This window comes from Limanda limanda, chromosome 2 (assembly GCF_963576545.1).
Source record: "Limanda limanda chromosome 2, fLimLim1.1, whole genome shotgun sequence".
Taxonomy (NCBI): Eukaryota; Metazoa; Chordata; class Actinopteri; order Pleuronectiformes; family Pleuronectidae; genus Limanda; species Limanda limanda.
The window spans coordinates 2,252,923-2,275,821 of record NC_083637.1 but is presented as its reverse complement, the minus strand read 5'-3'; the positions used below and the strand labels follow the sequence as shown (position 1 = coordinate 2,275,821).

The 22,899-nt window shown below is 43.4% G+C and overlaps 1 protein-coding gene across 1 annotated transcript in view; it reads left to right on the top strand.

The window, feature by feature from the left end:
• Positions 1–22,350, top strand: part of lcor (ligand dependent nuclear receptor corepressor) — a 64,968-nt gene extending 42,618 nt beyond the window's left edge. The window contains exons 3-7 of the mRNA XM_061067448.1: positions 2,558–2,637; positions 5,886–6,018; positions 12,896–13,402; positions 16,373–16,463; positions 21,216–22,350. Of these exons, the coding sequence (XP_060923431.1) occupies positions 2,558–2,637; positions 5,886–6,018; positions 12,896–13,402; positions 16,373–16,463; positions 21,216–22,350 (1,946 nt within the window). The remainder of the gene's footprint in view (positions 1–2,557; positions 2,638–5,885; positions 6,019–12,895; positions 13,403–16,372; positions 16,464–21,215) is intronic.
• The last annotated feature ends 549 nt before the right edge of the window (positions 22,351–22,899 follow it).

Genomic DNA, 22,899 nt, shown 5'->3' with positions numbered 1-22,899 from the left:
TTTCACACAGATTTTACTAGATTTGTTTGAGGTTTTAAATAAAACCAACATGGAAAACCAAATGTTACAACTTCCTTCTATACACACACACACACACACTAACACACACACACACACAGGTAGGCACATCAGTGGGCCGCGGATTACTTTCTAGGCAGAATGGTCCCTGGGACAGAACCAGTTGAAAACCCCTGATGTAGACGAAGCAGAATCTGTTCCTCAGGATCCTGATGAAGCCGTCCTGTGTCTTTGCAGTCGTTTTAATCCGTCATTTAGAATTTGTGCGTTTTATTTACATCCAGAGTGAAGTAAAAAACAATCTGCACTGAGGAACCATAAAACACTGTGGGATTCACGAGGCTGGTCATGTGACCCGTGTCTCAGAGAGGGGTTCCCAGCTCAGAGTGACACACATCAAATATAGATATAGATCATCTAAACACCCACAACTCTCTCTCTCTCTCTCTCTCTCTCTCTCTCTCTCTCTCTCTCTCTCTCTCTCTCTCCCTCCTCCATCTCAGGGAAAGGAGGTCAACATGGCGTCCAGGAGTCATGTGACCCCCTCCCCCACCAACTTAAGGCATTTTTAGAATATTTCCAATATTTTCACTCATGCATCACACTTCTCAGAGCGGAGCGGCCGTACATGCTACGTGCACACACACACACACACACACACACACACACACACACACTCACACACGCACACGCACACACACACCAGATCTCATATATACGTGCAGCAGCATTAAGGTTGAGAGATTTTGTGGCGTTGACATATTCACACATTTAAATAGAAAAAAAAAACCCCGTGGAACATGCTCCATACATGTTCCCCCTCAAATGGCGCCGATCCCTCTCGCCATCAGGGAGTAATGATTTCCAATATTTCCCAGAATTCCAGAGGCGCACCACTCAGGAGGAGGGGCTTGTGTGCGCTGCTGCAGTAAAGTGTGAATGTAGCGCTGTGAGCGTGTTGTGTGTTTGTAGACGTCAGGTCACTGCTGTGACACACCAGTCAGGCCTCAAGTCACAAGACTGGGACGAACATGAGGAAACAAAACCAGTCAGTGTCATGTTTGATTTTTAATTCTTTACACTCAACTACACACACACTCTCCTCCGTGTCTTACTGTATTCTCGGGGACCCGTCGTTGACTCAGTACAGTAGCTGATGTTTGTTCTCGGATCACGAGACCAGAGAGTTTCTGATTCTCGTTGAGTTTCACAGACAAAACCGACTCGGATCTCAAACCTTCTGGAAAGTCCGTCCCACTCAAGACAATCTAGGTGAAGGTGTCGGGGGTGCATGTGGAGAACCAGCTCTCCAATCCCTCTCAGGTTGTGTTTGGTTTGGTTCCTATATCTTGTTCTATATAAATACAGTTTATTATTATTCACAAACCCAAACCTGCCCCCTTAACCTGCAAGCAGCCATTTCAGCCTGTGGTGTCAGACCCCACAAATCCAATAAAACACACACACACACACACATTCATAAATCAGTGCAGCAGGAAAGCGTTAAACCGGTTTCTGTAAATATTAAATAAAGAAAACGATTCTCATTAACATGATGTTTAGATAAACAGGAAGCAGCAGGAACACGGAGCTGGTTAATTAAGAGACTGTCGACGCATCGACTGAGCACAAACACACAGAGTTAAAGATTCATGTAAACACACACACACACACACACACACACACACACACAGACCTGAGGGGTGGGGGGGTGGGGGGTCACGTTAGCAGTGGGACTGGAGCTAATTGGCGCCTTCCCAGGGAAACTGTATGTGGCGCAACCACAGGGTTCAAGCACAGTTCACCTTTGACCTTTTCATTACAGCGAGAGAGAGACTGTCCACACACACACACACATACAGACACACACACACACACACACAGACACACACACACACACACAAGTGTTGAGATTTGTGATCATGGTTATTGTTCTTAAAGTCTCCAACTTGTGTTTCTTGCAAGTCTTCGCTCGTCTTGTCTTCTCCTCTCGTGGTTAAAATGTTCATCTTGTTTCAGCACGGAAACAAAAAATTAAATTTCTGATTTTACAAAAAATGAAAAGATATCTGGAACGGTGCTTTTGAATTAGAGCCAGATATATTAGTCTGGATAGATGATAACACACGACAGACCCCAACCCTGTGTCTGCTGACTTACACCTGCATTACTGTCGGATAAATATACGTCTTTATAATTTCTCCATATTGTAAAACTATAAAAAAAAAAAAAAAAAAAAAGCCTTTAAATGAAATCCAATAAAAAGGGTTTTGCACGATGGAAAAGTCTCGAAGCCTTAAATAATGTTTAATGTTTATTACCTAGAAGTTACTGGAGATAAAGTTTTTTATCTGTAGAGACGAACTTTGTGCAGTTTTGGATTTTAAGACGTTTGCTGATGAGACCAAAAATAAAGTGAAAAGTCCACGAGCTGCTGCAAAGTGCGTCGTGTTGGGAGACGCTGAGCATCATGGGAAGTGGAGTTTGTGTGGATTCCTTTAACCCTCTGCTTCCTGTCCCCCCCCCCCCTGTGCTGCAGACTGCGAGCCGGAGGAAGTGTCCGACTGGTCCTTCGACGAAAACTGTCTCTTCTGCTGCTTAAGACGTGAGAAAATCAAGGTAAGAGACAGAAACTGAAAATACACACGTGTCCCAACATGTTCAAACGACTCCTTCAAACTAAATGTCGGACTCACAAACCAACAAATGGTTTTAGCTTTACACAACTTAATTAATCATTTAACATTAACTGTGCAACATTTTATATCCAAGCCTGATAATGAATTAATTATCAATATCTTTGTAACATATATTTAAAGCTTTCGCTCCTGATGGTTAAAACACATTTGATCGTAACGTTGAATATTTAACAAGAGCAAAAATGATAAAATATAAATGTGTGTTTCTATCACACACCACACATTTTGTGTTTTTTTTTATCTGCCGCCATTTTGAGCTGCGTGTTTAAAAAACTCTTCCTCTTCCTCCCTCACACTTGTTATTTGTGTTTTCCAACCATCATGGTCTTGACCCCAATTTAGCTCCGGAAAGGAATCCTACATAACCGTGTGTGTGTGTGTCTGTGTGTGTGTCTGTGTGTGTGTCTCTGTGTGTGTGTCTGTGTGTGAGTGTGGGAGGACGGAGACCGGGGTGTAAATTAGTGCGACTCCCACCGCAGCAGAGAGGCCGGCGACGCCTCCTCTCCGTGTTTATCAGATAAAAAAGTGATCAGAGCAGAATAATAACGAGTTCCTTCCTAACGTGCACACACACACACACACACACACACACACACACACACACACACACACACATGCTCGTGGTGGTTACCTGTGTCTCTGCTGCAGCCTCGGAACATTCACGTGAGGCAGCCTCTTGCCGTTACATCCCCCCCCACTCACACACACACACACACACACACACACACACACACTCTGCTTAAAAAGAACAAAAGGCAATGGCCCCTGTTTGATTCCCTGTGGGGGGGGCGGCTGCACGTCACCACACTGGCCCCAGAGACAGATTCCTTCATTAAAACACAGGAATCAGTGAAGTCTCTCTATTAATAAACATATCGATCTTATCAAAAACTCCGAGATGATTTTAACGTGACGAATGGAAACGTGTATATTTTTTTTATTTTTGCAGGAATTTTCTTCAAAACTTGTTTAATTGTTTAATTGAAAGAAACTTGGAGCTTAGAATGAGTTCCCCCCCCGGCTTCTCTTCTTCTGATCTAAATATTGGGTTAGGGTCGTTTTGGGGGATGTTTAGGGATGGTAGAGGGGGTCCTCCCCTCTACCATCGAGGGTCGCTTGTTTTTCAACTTGACCCCGGTTTGACCTCCAGGGTCGACCATCTGTCTCCTAAAAAACATCCCGGCTCCACCGGCTCCACCGCCGCTCTCCATCAACCCCATCTGTCGCTCGGTCGTCCTCTTCACTCTCTCTCTCTCTCTCTCTCTCTCTCTCTCTCTCTCTCTCTCTCTCTCTCTCTCTCTCTCTCTCTCTCTCTCTCTCTCTCTCTCTCTCTCTCTCTCTCTCTCTCTCTCCGTAGAGGGGTTAATAGAATCCTGAAGATCCACACAACATCACACAAGTTGCTTTGTGAAATACAGTAATTACAACAAAAAAAACACACATCTAAATAAACCAGAGAAGAATCAATTAAACAAAGTCTGTCAGGGATTAAAGGAGAGCGTCTGATTGGTCGATAATCCCGTTAGCCTCATCGTCTACAAACCATGACACCAATAACACCAACGATCCGCAGCCGGCTTCATTAGATTCCTCTTCTCACTCAATACAATTTTCATCTTTTATTAATCTGTCAGGGCTCCGAGGCTTCGTGAAATGCCAGCGGAGCTTCAGGGGGCGGAGCCATCGATTCATTGATCTGAAGCCGAAAGCAGAACGAGAGAGAAAGTGATGAGGGGGTTAAAAAACACGGAGAGAGGGAGGAACGGCCTTAAAAACACACACACTCCAACGTCTGTTTGTTCCTTTGTCTCAGACACACACACACACACACAGACACACACACACACACACACACACACAGTCCCTGTATAGTGTTGTAAACACAATGACAACACACTCATTATAGACACAATACGAGTTGTGGGTGTTAATCCCGTCTCCAACAAGACGCTGGATCCACATTCCGACTGAGCTCTGGTCCCTTTCAGAATAATAATGCCTCGTTGGCAGACCTGCGTCTCGCCCTGGGTGAAGCCATCCGATTGGCTGCCAGCTGGCCAAAGGCCCGCCTCCGACCAGTGAGCTGTCCCGCCGCCACGTCTCCCTGTCGTGGCTTTTCATTGGTCCTCGGGCCTTCGACTGTTCCCAGCTGCTTGGTGACACTGGGAGAGTCGAAGCATTTTGCAAAAATTCGCAAGTGACCAAATAAGAAGTGAGAGGGCGTCGCCGTGCGTTGAGAGGGCGTCGCCGTGCGTTGAGAGGTTTTAGATCCTGGGTTGAAGGTCGTGATGACGTCATCCTCTGACTCTGCTCGGTGACATGGAGACAGGAATGTGAAATATTCTCATGCAAACAATAGTAAAAGTCAACAGTCAGATTAGTGGTGAAGGGAGGAAGGAGAGGCTCAACTGAGCACTTTATTAGGAACACCACACTAATAGTACTCTTTGTATATGATTATTATGCGTACAATATATTTATGAGCTGAACAAATTGTGACATAAACAGAGTAAACAATTAATTATAATTGAAAAATATGTAAATAGCAGGGTTAATAATAAAAACTTAAAGGACACGTCACTTCACGTCACAATGTTAAAGAAAATGACATTTTTGGATCCGCCCCCTTAACTCGTCCTTCACCCCCCCCCTCCTTCCACCAAGTTCAGCAAAATTAGGTCGGCAGGTTTTGCATAATCCAGCGATGAAAACATAACCTCCCGGTAAGATTATGAGTTTCCTCCTCACGATGATGAACTTTCGTTTTATAAATCTATATTTTGCTGATGTGCATTTTTTAGACGGTAAAGAGTGAAAGTGAAAAATTGGGGGAGAGAGATAGAGACGAGGGGAATGTCTTTTAATGAATAGTGTAACCGGCTGGAATAGGGACCGGGGACCTGCTGCTGGGGACATGTGTGGTTGACACCTTAACCCTTCGGTCACAGACACTATGGAAGATCCACCGAGTGATTCCGTACACTCCATCACAACCAGGCTCAAGAACATGAGAAGTCTGCTCGTACCTTTAGATCTCTACAGTCGGACGAGGTGCAGCGAACCCGCGATGTGATGGTGTGACAGGGTATTTATCTTTTGACGGAACCGACTCACTAATTGTCTCCTGTGTGTGTGTCTGTGTGTGTGTGTGTGTCTGTGTGTGTGTAGGACCACGCTGCAGAGGACGGGGGAGGCAGCCAGTCGCCGTCCGAGTGTGAAGACTTCAAGCGGGAGCTGTCTCGGATCAGCCGGCTGGAGAGACAGGCCCAAGACTTCCTCAATGCTGTGTTCCACCGAAAAGGTACGACACACACACAGACACACACACACACACACACACACACACACACACACACACACAGGCTCTCATCAGTAATTTCTTTACTCATTATCACATTCCCTCTGGTCATGAATAACTAGAATATCTCAGTATTTCCAGAGGTGTATTTCAAACAGGTCAGAAAATTTGGTTAATCCACATGAGAAATCAGAAACCTATAAGGAAATATAATACCAGAGTATATTATATATTTTAATATTTCAGACATTACCTGCATTTAATTCTTTTCTGGACCAACTGTTGAAACGAGATCTTTTACGACCTGGAGGAGTCTTCATGTGTTTTGGAATCGGCCGCAGCAGAAATCTGTTTTATTGCTTTCAGTTGCAGAACTCGATATAAAAAACGTTATAATATCAATAAAAGCAAACGGTGCTGATGTCAAATGTTCTCGTTGCTTTGCTTCACAAAATCTAAATATGTTCTCGTCTGCGAATCAGTGTTTGTTCACATCAAGGAGTTCATTTGTTGATAAGTGCTTTGGAATAATCAGATGAGTGTCTCCTGTAGAAGAACTCAACTGTACTTTGGAATATCTGCCGTAGCTCATTAGTTTTCTCTAGGGCTGCGGAGAAGACAGAAATCAGTTTAATCATCACAAAAACATGAGCTATAAACTTCTTCAGGTTGTTAAACCTGTGGACTTTGGGAGTATTCAAGTTTTATACTCGTTGGGGTTTTGAAAACTATGTATAAAGCAGACTGAGGATATCTGAACCCTGAATTAGGAAGGACACACGTCTCTGTGAGAGACTGGAGTGTAAAGTGGAGTATCATCTGCATAATATGAGAATTTGTACAGTTTTTAAATGGATAGAGAAGGGACCGTGGATCGATCCCTGAGGGACGCCGCATGGAATTTTATCAAAGTTTTACATTTGGAACAAAGGCGTTTCTGCCCTGTAGGTAGAAGTTAAACTGGTTCAAATCTGGGCCAAAGAGGCCGACCCACTTTTCAAACTGAACCACCAGCCGTGTGGGAAACCCTGTAGAAGGTTATTTTACAGACAGGAGATGCCAGGGGTGAATTTCAGAAGCTGGAAACTTTAATAGAAGAATGAAAATTATCATCTGGTCGATTTGTCACATTTCTCAACAACTCACACAAACTGCAGGGAGCAGATACATGAAAAATACATGAACACAGTTAATACTTGGTCAAAAAAGTGCAAATCCGAGCTGCTCAGAGTATTTTCAGGGATTAATCAGAATCTGATGATGTGTTTTGGTCCATGCAGGCGGACGAAGGTCTAAATATCAACCCAGCGGATCTGTCCGGTTCACTGTAGGACTTAAACATAATTAGTCACAGGAGGATTGCTGCCTAAATGTTGAGAGCCAAATATAAAACTGCAGCATGTTGATGCAAATGTTGGGTAACCCTGAGCAGTGTGGGGGGGGCTGGTTCCCCTTCAGGCCATCGAGGAGACATTTCCATAAACCATGACATTGTTTTATTCAAGAGTGGAAGAGTTTTGCATTTGCTTTTCAGTACATATAATAAAAACAAACTCAAGATCTTTTCATTGGTATTTTTCAATACTTGATGGATTTTTTTTGTGCTCCAGCTCGAGCTGCCGAACCGAAGGTGCTTGCACTCATGGCACAGCAAATTATTTCCGTGGCTCTTTGAAGATTCAGTTTAATAACCTTGAGCCCGGGGGCAGAGGCAGTGAAAGGGGAATGAAATCCGTCCAAAATGTGTAGGCGCAGAGGCAAAGAGAGAAATGCACAATGGAGAGTTTAAGAGTTTCACTTGTCCTCTGAAAAGTTCTCATGGAATGAGTCACAGCACAAAGGTTTACGTACAGTTAAGTATTAATCATGAGTTTCTGAACCTACAGGAAATATTTAGCATTTCAAAACTCTTAAACTTCTTTCTTTGCACTAAAGCAGAATATATGTGAACATGAACTTAGAAGTTTTATAACTCAAACTATAATCAAAGCTCACAAATCAGAACTATGCACATTACAAAACATGCTCAGGTTGATTCAGGATCGGCTTTTTTAATTTAGAAAATTTGAGTTAGATGCCAAATCTAGGTCAGTGTCAAAATACATGTTCGAATCCTCAGAAAATATTATTTCATAACAAAGACGTATCCTGTTTTCCATCATGTTGCAAATACTAGACTCCGGTCGACAGATGAATTCTCCTGTGAGGAGCTCTCGCTTTCCTCCGTCCACACGAGGAATGTTTCATCTTGTCAGAAATAATTTCTCAATCTTTTTAAGACGCAATCTGCTTCTTGTGTTTCTTTATGTTTGAAAATGTACACATGAGAATATCCAGACTCAAACCAGCCTTTGGACTGATGTAAAAATACGATATTGGCGATTGATGGCGTATCTGCATCTGAAGAAATCGTCTCGAGTCTCATGTCGTCTTAAATATCCTTCAGTCTGTTTTTGTTTTTGTAACTTTTGATTAATGAACATTTGAGATAGAACCAGATAGAAGAGATAATATATAATTAATACGTGATGCAATAATTATGAAAGATCTGTTTTGATCCCAGTTCTTTATGGAGACGTAAATGTTAGGTTTTCTCGAGCTTTGATCAAGAGACCGGCAGCAGGTCGTTGTTTTCTGGAATCAGTGTTTTGTCACTAATCATTTTGAGGAGTTGGTGTCTGTGGTCAGTTCATCATTATGTGACAGCTGCCAAGTTATTAACTGGTTGTTAAACTGGAAATATGGACATGGTCATTTCTACACAACTCGTAACTGAGTTTGTTTCCACTTGTGTTCGGGACGTTTGGTAAAGAAGCGAAAGTTTCTCTGCAGGTCCAGTTGCTGGTTTGCTGCTCTTATCATATTTGTTCAGAAATGCTCTAATGCATCGGATGTGGTTGTTTTTGGAGCAGGGAGAATATAGAAATATAAATACTTCACTTAAGATGTGTTCATGTTGGTTCTGTATATTCTTGTATTTACATTCCTGCCCAGGTTTGTTGCAGGACTCAAACAAATTCAAAAGTCCCTGAATATTTGCTGATTTAACATTTTCCTTTCTGGTTGTACCGGGTTCTGTGTCGCGGTGGTTAGTTAGCGGCGAAGCGGAGGCCGGGCGCCGGGGGGGTGTGTTGTGTTGTTCCAGGAGTGAGGGAGGAAACAGATGTCTGTCCAATCAATGCCCAGTCCCAATCAATGTGGCTGTACTCACACACAGAGCTGCCCGAGGAACTGCTATATATAGACTCAAACAGTCACACAGGCCTCGCCACGATGGGACGCACACACACACACACACACACACACACACACACACACACACACACACACACACACACACACACACACACACACACACACACACACACACACACACACACACGCACACACACACACACACACACTGATAGAGGCACTCAGGGGCAGAGTACGGCTCAGGAATGTGTTGTCATGAGACGTCACTGCTCTGAGACAATGTTCTGCCCTCGTGGTCATTTTTTAATCGTTATACAGAAGCTAAAATGATATATATATATATTTATATAACTGGTTAAAATGAGAGATTGTGAACCTCCTGCTTCAGGTTATTTTAGAATAAGGCTTATTACGTCTTTTATGTTTTCATCTGTTAGTTTCTTAGACAGTTTGCAGGATTACACGGAAACTACCGGACTGATTTCCTGACTTTGCGACAGGATGTGATGCGGGTCAGGAAGGAAATCATCAGGGATCAGGGGGCGGAGCCAGGATATTTCCTTTGTTGATTTCTCAGAGAATTACTAATGGATCTTTATGGAAATATACAGACATAATTAGAAGCCTGATACTTTTTGTGAATTTGGTGCAAAGATTGGCATCTAGTAAATTTATATGCGGTTTTGTAAAGAGACTGTTGAGCCTTGATGAAAGAAGTAATAAGTAATCAATATATTAATTGTGCAGTTTTCTAACAATCAAATAATAATGTATAAAATAAAGTATCCTGTTTAATCAGCTGTAAGATAATTAAAAGTCAAAAATAAGGAATCATGGATATTTGTTAAAAGCTGAAATGTTTAAGTAAATTATCTAGAAAAGTAGCTTGTTACATCTTTTCAATTTCAAACACTTGTTTTGTTTTATCTTTTTTTCTATTTAGCTACGTAATTATTAAAAATTTTTTTTAACTCCAGTTTAATTCATATTAAAGATAATAGTTACGTCCCTATAATATAAAGATTTGCAATTCCAGGTACAGTCATAAATCGAATAACCCTTTTTATCACACCGACAGAAATACTGTATAATTTTGCCTTGACATTTAAAACATTTAAAACACCATCTACATCAAATTCCTAATTGTTGTCTTCTTTTAAATTCATTATTTCATTGTTTAATTCTTTCCATTGGAAACTATCTATTTAAATCTCGTCTTGTGATTATTCACTTGATTATTTCTCAGTCAGAAAAACATGTCGTCTTTTTCCTTCGGCCACGCTGGAGCAGCAGCTAAAAATACCCAGGATGCAATGTGACCTGATGTTCTGTCCCCGTGCATTGGACACAGCGTGGTGAAGAATGCAGCCAGACACACGATGTTATCTGCGTTCTAACACCAACACGTTGTTCCTGTCGGCTCTCTGCTGCTGGAAGCTTCCTCTCTCAGGGCGGACGCTAGAATTCCTGAGCGACTCAAGGAAATGTTTTTACAAAAAGCGCCGCTGCCTGACCTCTGGTGTACGTTTGCATAAGTGGCGTTGCACAATGGCCGTTTCCTCACAAACAGCAGCGGCTGCGGCGTTTCCCAGGAGAGACGCAGCGACACCACGCACCTGTAGAAACCAACTTCCACGTATTTACAGCACATTCATGCATTTTCTGGGTTTTCAAAAGGCCACTCAGGTTATTTACACGACTGAAAAAAACCTGATAAATCTGTTTATTGGTTGAACATGATACAGATGCTTCAGTTCACAGTTCAGGGTTTGTTATGTCCATGATAACCAGATCATGTCAGGAGCAGGGATTACAGGCGCGGGTCGTGTAGACCAGCGGGCGCAGAAATCAAACGGTATTAACCGAGGATTAATTCTTACTAACACAAAACATGCAGGTGAAATCAGAACCGTCTGGGTGGAAGTTTTTTAAAAGGACGACACGTACAGGAAGAATAAAACTGCTTTTGTAGCTTGTCTGTTTTTAAAATAGATGTTGTTCTTCAGAAGACACGAAATTAATTCTTTAATCACAACATCACCGTCGCTGACTTCTCCTCCAAAATCTACAGACGCTTGTTATTCAGTGGAGATGTGACACGAGCCCAAACACTCTTAAAACAAGTGTCATGTTGTTATTGAATATTGATTAAAGCAGCTCATGGTTTAATTATTTTTTCTCTCCGCCCGTTTCAGACGAGCTAATCGCTGTCGTCTTTAAAACGCCTCACACACAAAGAGGCTTTGGTATAAACAGCTTTATTGTTTTTTTCTGCTGTGTTTGACTCCAGGTTTTTATTCCTACCTGTCGACTCCAGTGTTCATGGTTACGCGAGACAATAATATGTGAACCGTCTGTAATTCTCCTGTGATATTAATTATGTAAAAAATTGAAATGTAAACTCACAGCGCTAAGTAGAGAACATGTTTCCTCCGAGACCCGACAGTCCAATCAGTCCTCTCAACAATTCAGTTTTTATTCATTCAAGATCTAAAATTATTCTCTGGGAAATTATTGAAAATGTTGAAAAACTTCCTATCTTGGGATGTAAAAGAAACCGATGTTTGATCAAAGTTCTTCGCTGATTAATACCTCAGAGTTTTCATGATAATCTGTTTGGTGGTTTTTGCTTAATCCTGCTAAAAAAACTAACAAATACGTCCTTGGCGGAGGGAATAACTTTATTTGTTTTAAACTGTGATTTTAATTATAACGTTTTTAACAGGTCACACCGTATTAGACACAAGAAAACTAAAGTTCCAGTTTAGGGATAAACTAGTGGGATAAATAAATAGGATAGAAAATAGTAAATTAAAAACTATATTAGAACCTGAGCTCCTCGTCCAGTGCTGCTGTTTCCCCGGAGCGAACAAGTGAACAAGTCCAAACAGCTTCAGGCCTATAGGTGCAGAGTTAAAAAAACAGGATGCATGCTGGGAAAGCAGATGTGAGCGGCACGGCTGGAAAATAGCAGCATTTAGGAGCGAGCCATGTGACTCTATGGAGCGTTAACCCCCCTCAGCAGACTGGGCTCAATATACCGAACATATACATTGTATGTGGGTTTCTGGATTATTTCATCATATCTCCAGGATTATATTTTGGGGATAATGTATTGTTTGCAGGATTTAGGGTTCGACTCGCTGGCGAACATGAAAGAATCCAAATAATAAAGCTGCTGGTTGTGAGGAGATAAGTACTGTTGACTTATCTGGGACAATGCCAGATTAATGCATTAATAACAAATGAGTGTCGTCATCGTCACTGTTTTGCTCAACGTGTATTAACCCGACAGATCCATGACCAGTGCTTGATGTGGGTTTGTTACGTGGCAGTGGGGATAATGGGAAGTTTTGTCATCTGTGTTTTCTGCTAGATACTAACGACCAACGTTTTAGTTTGAAAAGTGAAAACAAGAGTAAGATCTTTAGATTTCAAGGTTAATCCATGGGATCTCTACTTGAAGAATGACGAGCAGTTCTGTGTTGTCCACACTGATATCATGATGCTCTCATCACACGGATTAAGTCCATCTTCTCTGTGATTTTTGGATTATTTAAGCAAAGCATCAGGATTACATTTTCAGGATGAAATGGGATAATCGATCTGTTGAACGTAACGATGACTGAACACATTCCTGGAGGATTCTGACGTGTTTTGCTCTCCTGTGTTTGTTTCTCTCCAGACCTCCCAAGTTTCTCAGACCCGCACATTCCTCTAGTGGCTCGTGAGATCATGCAGCGAATGATCCGCCAGTTCGCTGCCGAATATACCTCAAAAACTACTCAGGACGACCTGCCCCTGCCCAACGGCACCATGAAGGACCAAAGCCTACCGCTAGCGGCGTCCCTGGCCCTGGGCTCCTGCTCCCCGCCCGGGGCCCTGCCGGCGCCGAGCTCCCCTCCATCGTCTGCCTCCTCCTCCCCATCTCCGACCCCAGGGCCAGGCCTCAGCCCCTCCTCCGCTAACGCCGCTAACGCCGCCGCCGCTGCTGCCGCCTCAGCAGCTACCTGCACCCAGAGCAGCAACGGCACGGGAGCCACTAACGGCGGAGGAGGAGGAGGAGGAGCTACGACGGCTGCTGCCTCTGCACAGAACCCCGTCCTCAGCAAGCTTCTCATGGCCGACCAGGACGGCCCGCTGGACCTCACGGTGAAGAAGAACCAGGTCGACGCCGAGCCCAGCCAGCAGGGTGAGAGCAACACACGGGTTTTTATCACTTGTGAGAACATCGGGTCAACTATTGATTTAGTTTCATCTTATACCGGACCACCTCTAACCCAGCTTTTATTTTAAACCTGGAAATAAACCAGTAACCTCATGGCACCATCTTTTTAGGCTAAAGACAGGACAGACCTCATAATGTAGCTGTGTGACCACGGTCCCCACATTGCAGTTAACACAGACACACACATAGATATAAGCACTAGATGACTCGTCTGCGTTGCCGGCCAACGGAGACAAACGTCACCACATGGCGGCCATCTTGCATCGGGCACCTCTCTCACCCATAACATTGTGTTGGTAAATAACCATAACTTGCTCAATTTTCAACCGATTTTGAAACAGTCTGGTTTGTTATAAACGTCAGAGATGTAGATATGACACTGTGTACTTGTGAATAATTATGTTACTTTCTAAAAAAAATTAATAATTTATGCAGTGTCATGACTACATCTCTGACGTTTATAACAAACCAGACCGTTTCAAAATCGGTTGAAAATTGAGCAAGTTATGGTTATTTACCACTACTAACACAATGTTATGGGTGAGCGAGCTGCCCGATGCAAGATGGCCGCCATGTGAGGACGTCCGGCTCCGTCGAACGAGACATCTAGTCTTTATATATATCTATGGACACACACACAACAAGTAGGAGGCAGGCTTTAGCATTTCACCACTTCCTGTTTCGAAGCCAAGTCGACAGGACAATAACAAATAAAGACAAAACATTCATATTAACATTCCGTCAACTATCCACACTATAGTCGGACGTTTGTTTTCCGTCTTGTTTTTTGGATTCTTGCAAACATTTTACACATCAGATGGAGAAACCCAGAGAATCCCACTTTTCTCTCGGAGAACTTCTCCTCACCTTCACATCAGTGACGCGCTGGTGATTGCAGAACAGATTCATTTCCTGCACGTAGAGACTCTGATTCCACACGTACGGACGCATGAGCAGATCGCTGAGTAGCCGTCGTCTTTCAGCCTGAGCCGCGGCAGCAGCGTGAGACCCGGCTCTGAAACGTAGCTTCGGCTCTCAGTCTCCGTTTAATCAAACTAAAGCAGCAGGGGGTCTCGGTTTCCATCAGCGAGCCGACCGCAGGGTGGAGGCGGCCGCTCGCTGCTTCAACCCTCAGCCTCAGTGTGACCGGTCACCCAATTTAATACCAGCTTTTTGGAATCTGCTTACAGTAAGCCTCCTTAATTTTTACAAAAAAGATTTAGGCATTTATATCCACTGCTTGCTCACATGTTATCTCTCTCTCTCACACACACACACACACACAGAAAACACCTTTTAGATGAATTCTGGCTCAGATTATCCTTAAAGCTGGATCATATACACGCCACTCCTTTAAATTATACCGTCCATGTCATTTCAGGAAATATGACGTTTTTAATGCTGCACAAATCAATGTTTCATCTAAATCAAGGAATCCAATGATTACATTAAATTTTAAAGCGTGCAGGGATGAACTTACAGACCTGAGCAGCTCCACTGGTTTTTAACTTTTTAGCTTCTTTCAGCTTTTAACAGTGTTTAAGTTTCAGGACTCTCCTCACCGGGGTTTCTAAAAACTTCAGGAAGCTGCTTCAGCGAACGAATCCTCAATAAATCCAAGAAATGTCCACTAGACGTTCTGTTTTCCACCAATACAAGACTCACATTGTTAATCTGGGTCTTTTTCAAGTCTTTAACACGTTTTCTCGTGAGTTCAGTAATGTGACTTACCCGGAGTGACAGGTCATGATCATGATTCAGACCTTTCCAGCAGGCAGCTCTCATTACTGCCACCAGCCTGTTCCGTGAAAACAAGCACGCTAATGTAGACGTGGAGGTTAATGAACATGTTGATCGGCTCAGGGAAGGACCTCGTTAGTGTTTAATAGTCACGTTCGTTATCACTGGAGGTTTTGTGACGAGCGTCATTTGATTTGTTTCGGTTCTGGATTCCTCGTGGTTATTGTCAGTGTGTGTGTGTGTGTGTGTGTGTGTTATTTCGATATCACCTAATGTTTTTCTGTTTTGTCCGATTAAACCACAAAAAGCCTCTGAAGATTAGCGCGTCGTATAGGGTTGTGTGGGTTAGAGGGGTCAGGAGGTCAGATGCACTTTAGGGATTACACCAGCAGAACATCGACAGAGACAGATTGTCCGGTTGTGAATTTATATTTATACGTTTTAATTTTTGTGTGTTTTCAGTTTTAAAGATGTGATATTTTACGTATAAAACTTATACCTTCTTTACTTCAGGCCACCACGTAAAGGCTTCATTGTGACGTAAATGATTTATTGCACTTTATTTGTCACACAAGCTTCACGTAAATCAACAATGATGCGGTTGCCACGGTAACACAGTTACTGCTCCTCAATCTTGACTAAAACATTTTTACCGTTGTCGAGTAAAAATGTGAATATAGGAGAAACATGTTAAGAGAGTTTTATTGTGAGTATAAAGGGAGATTGTGTATCTGTGGTATCAGCACTGAAGTTTAGAATTAGACAAACATTTTGCACAAGGCCTCTTGGTGTTTTATATTTCTTTGATCCTCATCATTTACATATTTTTGACATACTTTGTAGAACTTTATATAACGAAAATATGTCCAGCTTTAGTCAAATTTGATTTAAAAAAAAAGAAAAATTATGCCAAAATAGGTGTTTTTGTGATTATTTTTGGCCTAACTCTTACTGGAATTAATATAATAAGAAATAAATATATGTAAGTATTAATAAATAAAATCTTTTTGTTATCCTAAAAATCCCAAAATGTTAACTCTTCTCCTCAGTGAGTGAACAAAACACAAATTCATCATCAGAACTATTTCCCTTCTTGTCCTTTTGTCCAAATCCAATCGATCCTGTGAGTTAATATTCAAACCCACAGTTGTTAAACCTTTTGTACTTTTGTCTTTTGTGCGATTGTGTTCTCAGACGGCGTCCTGGACCTTTCCACCAAGAAGAACAACGGCGCAGACGTCCACAAAACCTCGTCCGGCTTCCCGCCTGCGTCTGGGGTCAAAGGGTAAGACAACAGGATTAGTCAAACTGGCAACTGTTCGCCGGGCGGCGCTGTCGTGGGCCTAAAACCACACGGCCGAGGTTAAAGCGCCCAGAGAGCAAATCCTGAGTTTAACACTGCGAGGTGATGATGTCATACTCAGGATCCAGATGCCAAACCACTGTCGGGGTTCTCATTAGTAAACAAACACTGGTGAAATGACAACTATCACAGAAACTGTTTCTTATCCTGTTGTCTGTTGAATATGCTTTTAATGTGCATGTGGATAATTCTCTGGAAGACAAACAGATGAGAGAATGAACATATCGACACCTTTTGTGAATATCTCAAGAAATAAAGCAGAGATTTATATTTTTTTAAACATCCTGAGCTGCACTGAGTAAGTTAAAGATGTGCAGCCACTTGTATTCGTTCATATTGTGCGGTTGCAGTTATTAATATTTGTCAGCGATGCAGCTTCATTCGTCCCAGATCCGATGTTTTTTGTGTTTTTGTGCGAGTTCATCCCAAACCTCTGCAACATTTAGAATCTGTCAGTGTAACGGTTTTATTAACTTCTGTGGGTTTATTATAAAAAATACCACAAACAGGCAGTGATATAAAATACTCACATTGTACAACACAGAGATGTCCACACTCTAAAGGAGCATGAGGGATTCTGTTGAACGGGGTTTGACCCTCGTTGGGATCGTCTCTGCTGCGTCTCCACGTTACTCGTGTTCCACGTCCGTCTGTCAGTCTCATAATAATCTGTCAGTTTATTAATAATCTGTTCACATAGATGCACTTTGAGAAATCACTCACAGGCTGAGGAGCAACCTGTTGATGGGAATCGACTTTGTAGAAACAGGAAACTGAGGATCTGCGGGTCTCGACAGGAACTTGCCCTCGGTCGGTCTTCCTACATTTCGGGGGCACATACTTCGATTCCCCCCCCCCCCCCCCCCCGATGGTCTTCGAGTGAGTCCTGCCAACGCCTCCCACATTTCACGCGGTTTATCTCGTACGTGTCGGGTTTTCGTTTAGCTGATCAATACCTAAGCTGCCATCCGTCTCACGGCAAGGTTGTACGCCGTGCTTGTGCACAGGTATTTATAATTCTGCTCCCGCCCCTGTCCCCCCCCCCCTTGATCGCCCGCCCGCCCACCCCAGAGAGAGAGTTCAGCGGCAGCACATGTCAAACACATGACGGAGGCTTGACCGCTTTTCTTTTTTCGTCCTGGTGTCAGTACCTTTTATTGACGACCCTCCGAGTTGCAGCCTGATCATTTATTGATGAACATGTGCTTTGCCTTGAAGTCATGTTGGAATCAGTGCTCATCATACTCAGCCCGTGCATCAGGAGGGAATAAGCAATCAGCGCTAATCGAAGCTGCCATTTCCAGGAATACTTCTGATCCGCAGGTCAGAGATGGATTAGAAAAGGTTCGATGAGCCGAGCTGCCTCCAAACGCCCGAGTGCGGCGAGGCAGGTGGAGGGCGTGAAAACCTGCGCCCACCATGTTGGCAGCGGAAGTGACACGTTCACATTACAGAGTGGTTCTCACGTGCTAATGCTAAAACTAATGCTGCTAATACAAAGCTACCGAACCAGTTTTATTTTACACAAACTCAAAGACAGTTCCATGAAGCCCCTGGTATTCAACCAGAGGCTTCAAAGCTTCGCACACTTTAGGTACTTTTATCGTTTTGTTTGGGATTAAATCTGAAACAGTTTACAGAACAAATTTCTCCGTTAAACATCAACCTGCTGCTTCATCACAACCATCAATTCTGCTTTTACTCCCCAAAACGTACAATTGTTTGTTTTCACCAAATACAGCAGAGTGAGGTCTCTGTTATTTATGTATTTAGTTATTTAAATGATCCAAATCAGGGGCGATGAAACTGTTTCCCATCAGGATCCAGTTCACATGTCTCAAAGATGATTTCTGGAGCTTCTCTTTAGGAAGGCGTCTGATGGCAGATGATAGTGATGTTGATGCTACTTGCTGCTGGTTTTCAGACAAACCTTTCTCTATGAAATCCTCATCGTTGTCTTTGTCAAACTCGCCTATGATTTCTTTTACATTGATATTTGTTACATCTTAATTGCAGGTTTAATTAGTAATTCTCTATGCAGCCAAAGGTAGAGTGAGCCCAAAGTCCACCGACATGCAGGTTAAGTTTATTGGAGACATTCAATTAAACTGGTTTAATTATTATGTATTTTATGTCCTTTAAAACATGCACATGTCTTCTCTGAGTCTTAACGGAGAAGCACACATGTTACACGTGTGTTTGGTCTTTAAGGGAGTAACACTCATGTGTTGGGTCCAGTTTTAACGGGTTAACACAGAAAGGTATTTCCTGACATTACATTCCACATGCGTGTCAACCCGGGCTAAATTAGAAACAGCACCTTAAGCCCCTCAGGACCGGCCTCCGTCTCCCGGCTGAGTTTTCTAATGCCCCAGAGGACCCGAGGCCAGAGCCTCAGTGTGCGTCTCTAATAATCAGGTCATATATTATTTACTGCAGGAGGGGGTGGAGCCTGTGTTTCCACCCCCACCAGCACCGACACAGCTACTGGACTTAGATGTAAAATTATTTTCTGACCATATTTGAAGGAAAATGGCAGAATAATAGTTTGTGGGTTTGTCACTAAAAGCATTCCTGTAAATGATACGTTGGCCATGAGCCCCAAACCCAAATAGATTCCTCTTAATGTCCCCTGATGGTTTAGATGAAACAAGAATACAGTACAATCCACAAGTGTTAAAAAATGTATTTAGTTTCAAATAATTAAATATCAGCTCCAGGATAAAACGTCCGTCTCACGCTGCAGAGAAGGAAACGCTCTTTCAATCCATCTCATCGGGGATCCTCCTCTGTTCCATACATTCCTTTGGTCTTTTTATTTCCACAAATATATGCATGCACTAAATCCTCAGATCCTCCATTAGCGGAGTCAGATGCTCCCCACCCCCCCCCCCCCCCCCCCGACGACTGTATGCTTACTGTAACAGAACGCTCCATTAGAGAGCAGACTCCGGAGCCTCTCGTTAACCCTGTATTGTTTTCAACGAGCCCGCGACCGCCCACTGTGATAATCTGTCTCAAAGCTCCTGCTGAGGACTCCCCACCTCGCACAGCCGGCCGCTCCGGAGCTCACCGAACACCGAACATCTCCGGAGCAAAGAGAGCCAGCGTTTCCCTCAAGTTTCCTCCCCCCCCCCCCCCCCCCCCCCCCCCCGCCGTCCGCCGTCCGCCGTCCGCCGACTTGACGAGCCATTTTCTGTTCATCTGAACCTGAGGGAACGCTTTTTTTAAGAGTCTTTCCTCTGTTGCTATAGTTACCCAGCAGTGGGAACACTGGCTGCAGCGGTTCAAGTGCAGCCACTTTGCATGTAAGTGTGTGTTAAAGCAGCAGAGATGGTTTTCAGAAATTTGAAACACTGGAAAACAAAATGCTTCCGGACCAGCGCTGGTCGACAGGAGGAGACACTTTGGTTATAATTTCAGTTCACGGCACCTTTATTCATCAGGAACATTTAAATATAAACATTAGTATATATATTAGTATATACTAATATACAAATCGAGTATTAACTCACAGGATCAGTTGGATTTGGAGATTTGGACAAGAAGAGAAATAATTCTGATGATGAATTTGTGTTTTGTTCACTCACTGAGGAGAATAGTTAACATTTTGGGATTTTTAGGATAACAGGAACATTTTATTTATTAATTCTTAAATATATTCATTTCTTATTATATTAATTCCAGTAAGAATAATTAGGCCAAAAATAACCACATAAACACCTCTTTTGGCATAATTTTTTTCTTTTTTTAAAATCAAATTTGGCTAAAGCTGGACATATTTTCGTTATATAAAGTTCTACAAAGTATGTAAAAAATATGTAAATGATTAGGATCAAAGAAATATAAAAATCCAAGAGGCCTTGTGCAAAATGTTTGTCTAATTCTAAACTTCAGTGCTGATACCACAGATACACAATCTCCCTTTATACTCCCAATAAAACTCTAGTATATTAGTTTATAAATAATTCAGAGTTATAAAACATGTTTTGAGCTTATTCATTTATAAGAATTTAGAATATAACGACTAATTATATTGTGTATTTTTGAATGACTAATGTCCTTGTGCCCACTCAGCTTGAATGCACACACAGAGTCACTGCAATCAACTAATTGCTGTTTAATAATGAAGGGCTGGGAAATAAGAAATGTTTTGCTAATGTCGCATTAACTGAGACAATACTAAAGACGTTTCTTGAGTCTTTTTGGTTTTACCGAGCAGGTGTGTGTGGGTATTCAGAGCTTCACTTGACCTCCGGTGAATTCCGCTTCCCACAATATGCTGCATTGTCTGGTTTTCATGGAGATTGTGTCACTTTGATTTGCAGATGTTTAGAAATAACCACCAGTGAGACTGAGACTGCCGATCTGACAGAGGGGAAAATGGAGAGATCTGTATTTGTACGAAAGGTTCACATTTAAAGTGCAGCCAGACGTTGTTCCAGTTTCTCACTTTCTCTGGACAATCCACAGCTTTTACTTCCAAGGGATTTAACAGAGGATCAAACAATGTTAACAAACAAAAAATTAAAGCTGCAGCAGCATCTGTGGCTTTTTTCCACAAATTAAATTAATCTCTGGTTCGTTAGGTCTTTATCCAATTAACCGATTAAAAATGATTTAATGATTAAATGTCACTAATCTTAAATCCTTGTCTTTTTTAATTCTTTCCAGACGTTCCCTCAAAGTGGAACATCCTCTGCCCGAGGTGGACGAGGACGACGGCCCTCTGCAGAAAAGCCTGCAGGACGGACTGAGGGAGAACTCCAGCTCCTTCAAGCCGCCGCTGGCCCGCTCACTGCGCATCAAGGAAGAGCTCCTCAGCCAAAAGCACCGCCTGCTGAGCCAGCCCGCTGCTCTCTCATTGGCCAATCTAGAGGCAGCCGGCTTGCTCAGTCACGGGCAGTCCCAGTCCTTGCTTGGCCAGAAGGGCTCCTCCTCCTTCTGGGGAAGCAAGGCCCATCTCGAGAGCCTGATGAAGCTGAAGCAGGCCAGCGGAGCTCTGAGTGGGGCCCTCAGCGACCTCAAAGACCTGCCTACATTCCTGGAGAATCACCACCACAACCACCATGGAGCCTTCTCCATCAAGAGTTCACTCCTCCATCACCACCACAATCAGGTCTCCAAGGCCCAACACCACCACCAAAACGAGGGCAAGAGAGACCAGGGCCACTCGCCTCCCGTCGACCTTAAGATCCCGCAGGTCCGGGGCATGGATCTCTCCTGGGACTCCCATGCCTCCGACCTGTACGGCTACAGCAGCATGGGCGGTGGCCATGGGGAGAATAGCCTGAGCCGGAAGTTGAGAGCCATCCTGCCCAAGCAGAACCGCCGGGGATCGAGCCTCGGAAGCCTGCTGGATGGGGCGGCCGACTACTGGAGCTCCGACTTGGAGCACTCCATCTCCGGACCAGCCTACTCCACCTCCGACGCGGAAGGGGACCCGAACTCCAAGCAGCCACGGAAGAAGAGGGGCCGCTATCGCCAGTACAACACGGAGATCCTGGAGGAGGCCATCACGGTGGTGATGAACGGGAAGATGAGCGTGTCCAAGGCTCAGAACATGTACGGCATCCCGCACAGCACCCTCGAGTACAAGGTCAAAGAGCGCTTGGGAACCCTGAAGAACCCCCCAAAGAAGAAGCTCAAGCTCATGATGAAGATGGAGGCGGGAGGCCAGGATTTTCCCGCCGAGTCGGAGAACACGCCAACCTCAACCCCGCGAGACGACGGGCCGCCTCTGGCCGCCGCCGAGCTCAAGGACAATGTCAAAGAAGAGATTGATGACAATTTCAAACCAATCGACTAAACGACTTACACATGTAAACCTCAGTCAAATGACTTAAGTGATTTGAAAACGGATGGGGCTTTATTTGTGCCAATTTACTTTGCAGTATCTGGGTGAGCACAAACGCAGGGATAATATGAGGAGGATTCTTAAAAACACACTGGAGAGAAACAACTAATCGGATGGTATTTAACCAGCGTCCCTAGAGCGACGCTGTGCCGGCATTTGTTTAGCTTTCATATCCAGGGGCTGAACAAATGCAGCTAAAGACATTGGTTAAATGACAATTAATGAAATTTCCTAAGCATGCTGATAATCCCGAGCCCAAAAACCCAATCGCCCTTTTTTCTGAACTTGATACACTGAACCACTGCTGCTTATAAACGCAGTTTGGGCTTTGGACTATACCAATTTGGGGAGAAACGAGGGGGGAAGTTTGAAAATTAACTCACAAATCTTGTCCCTTAACCACTCCCCTCTCTCATGGATAGCTGGTAAGTGGACTGTCTATTACATTCGAAGCCAACTGTAAAGTTTAATCATGCCACTGATGCTCCTCACCGGGGTTCT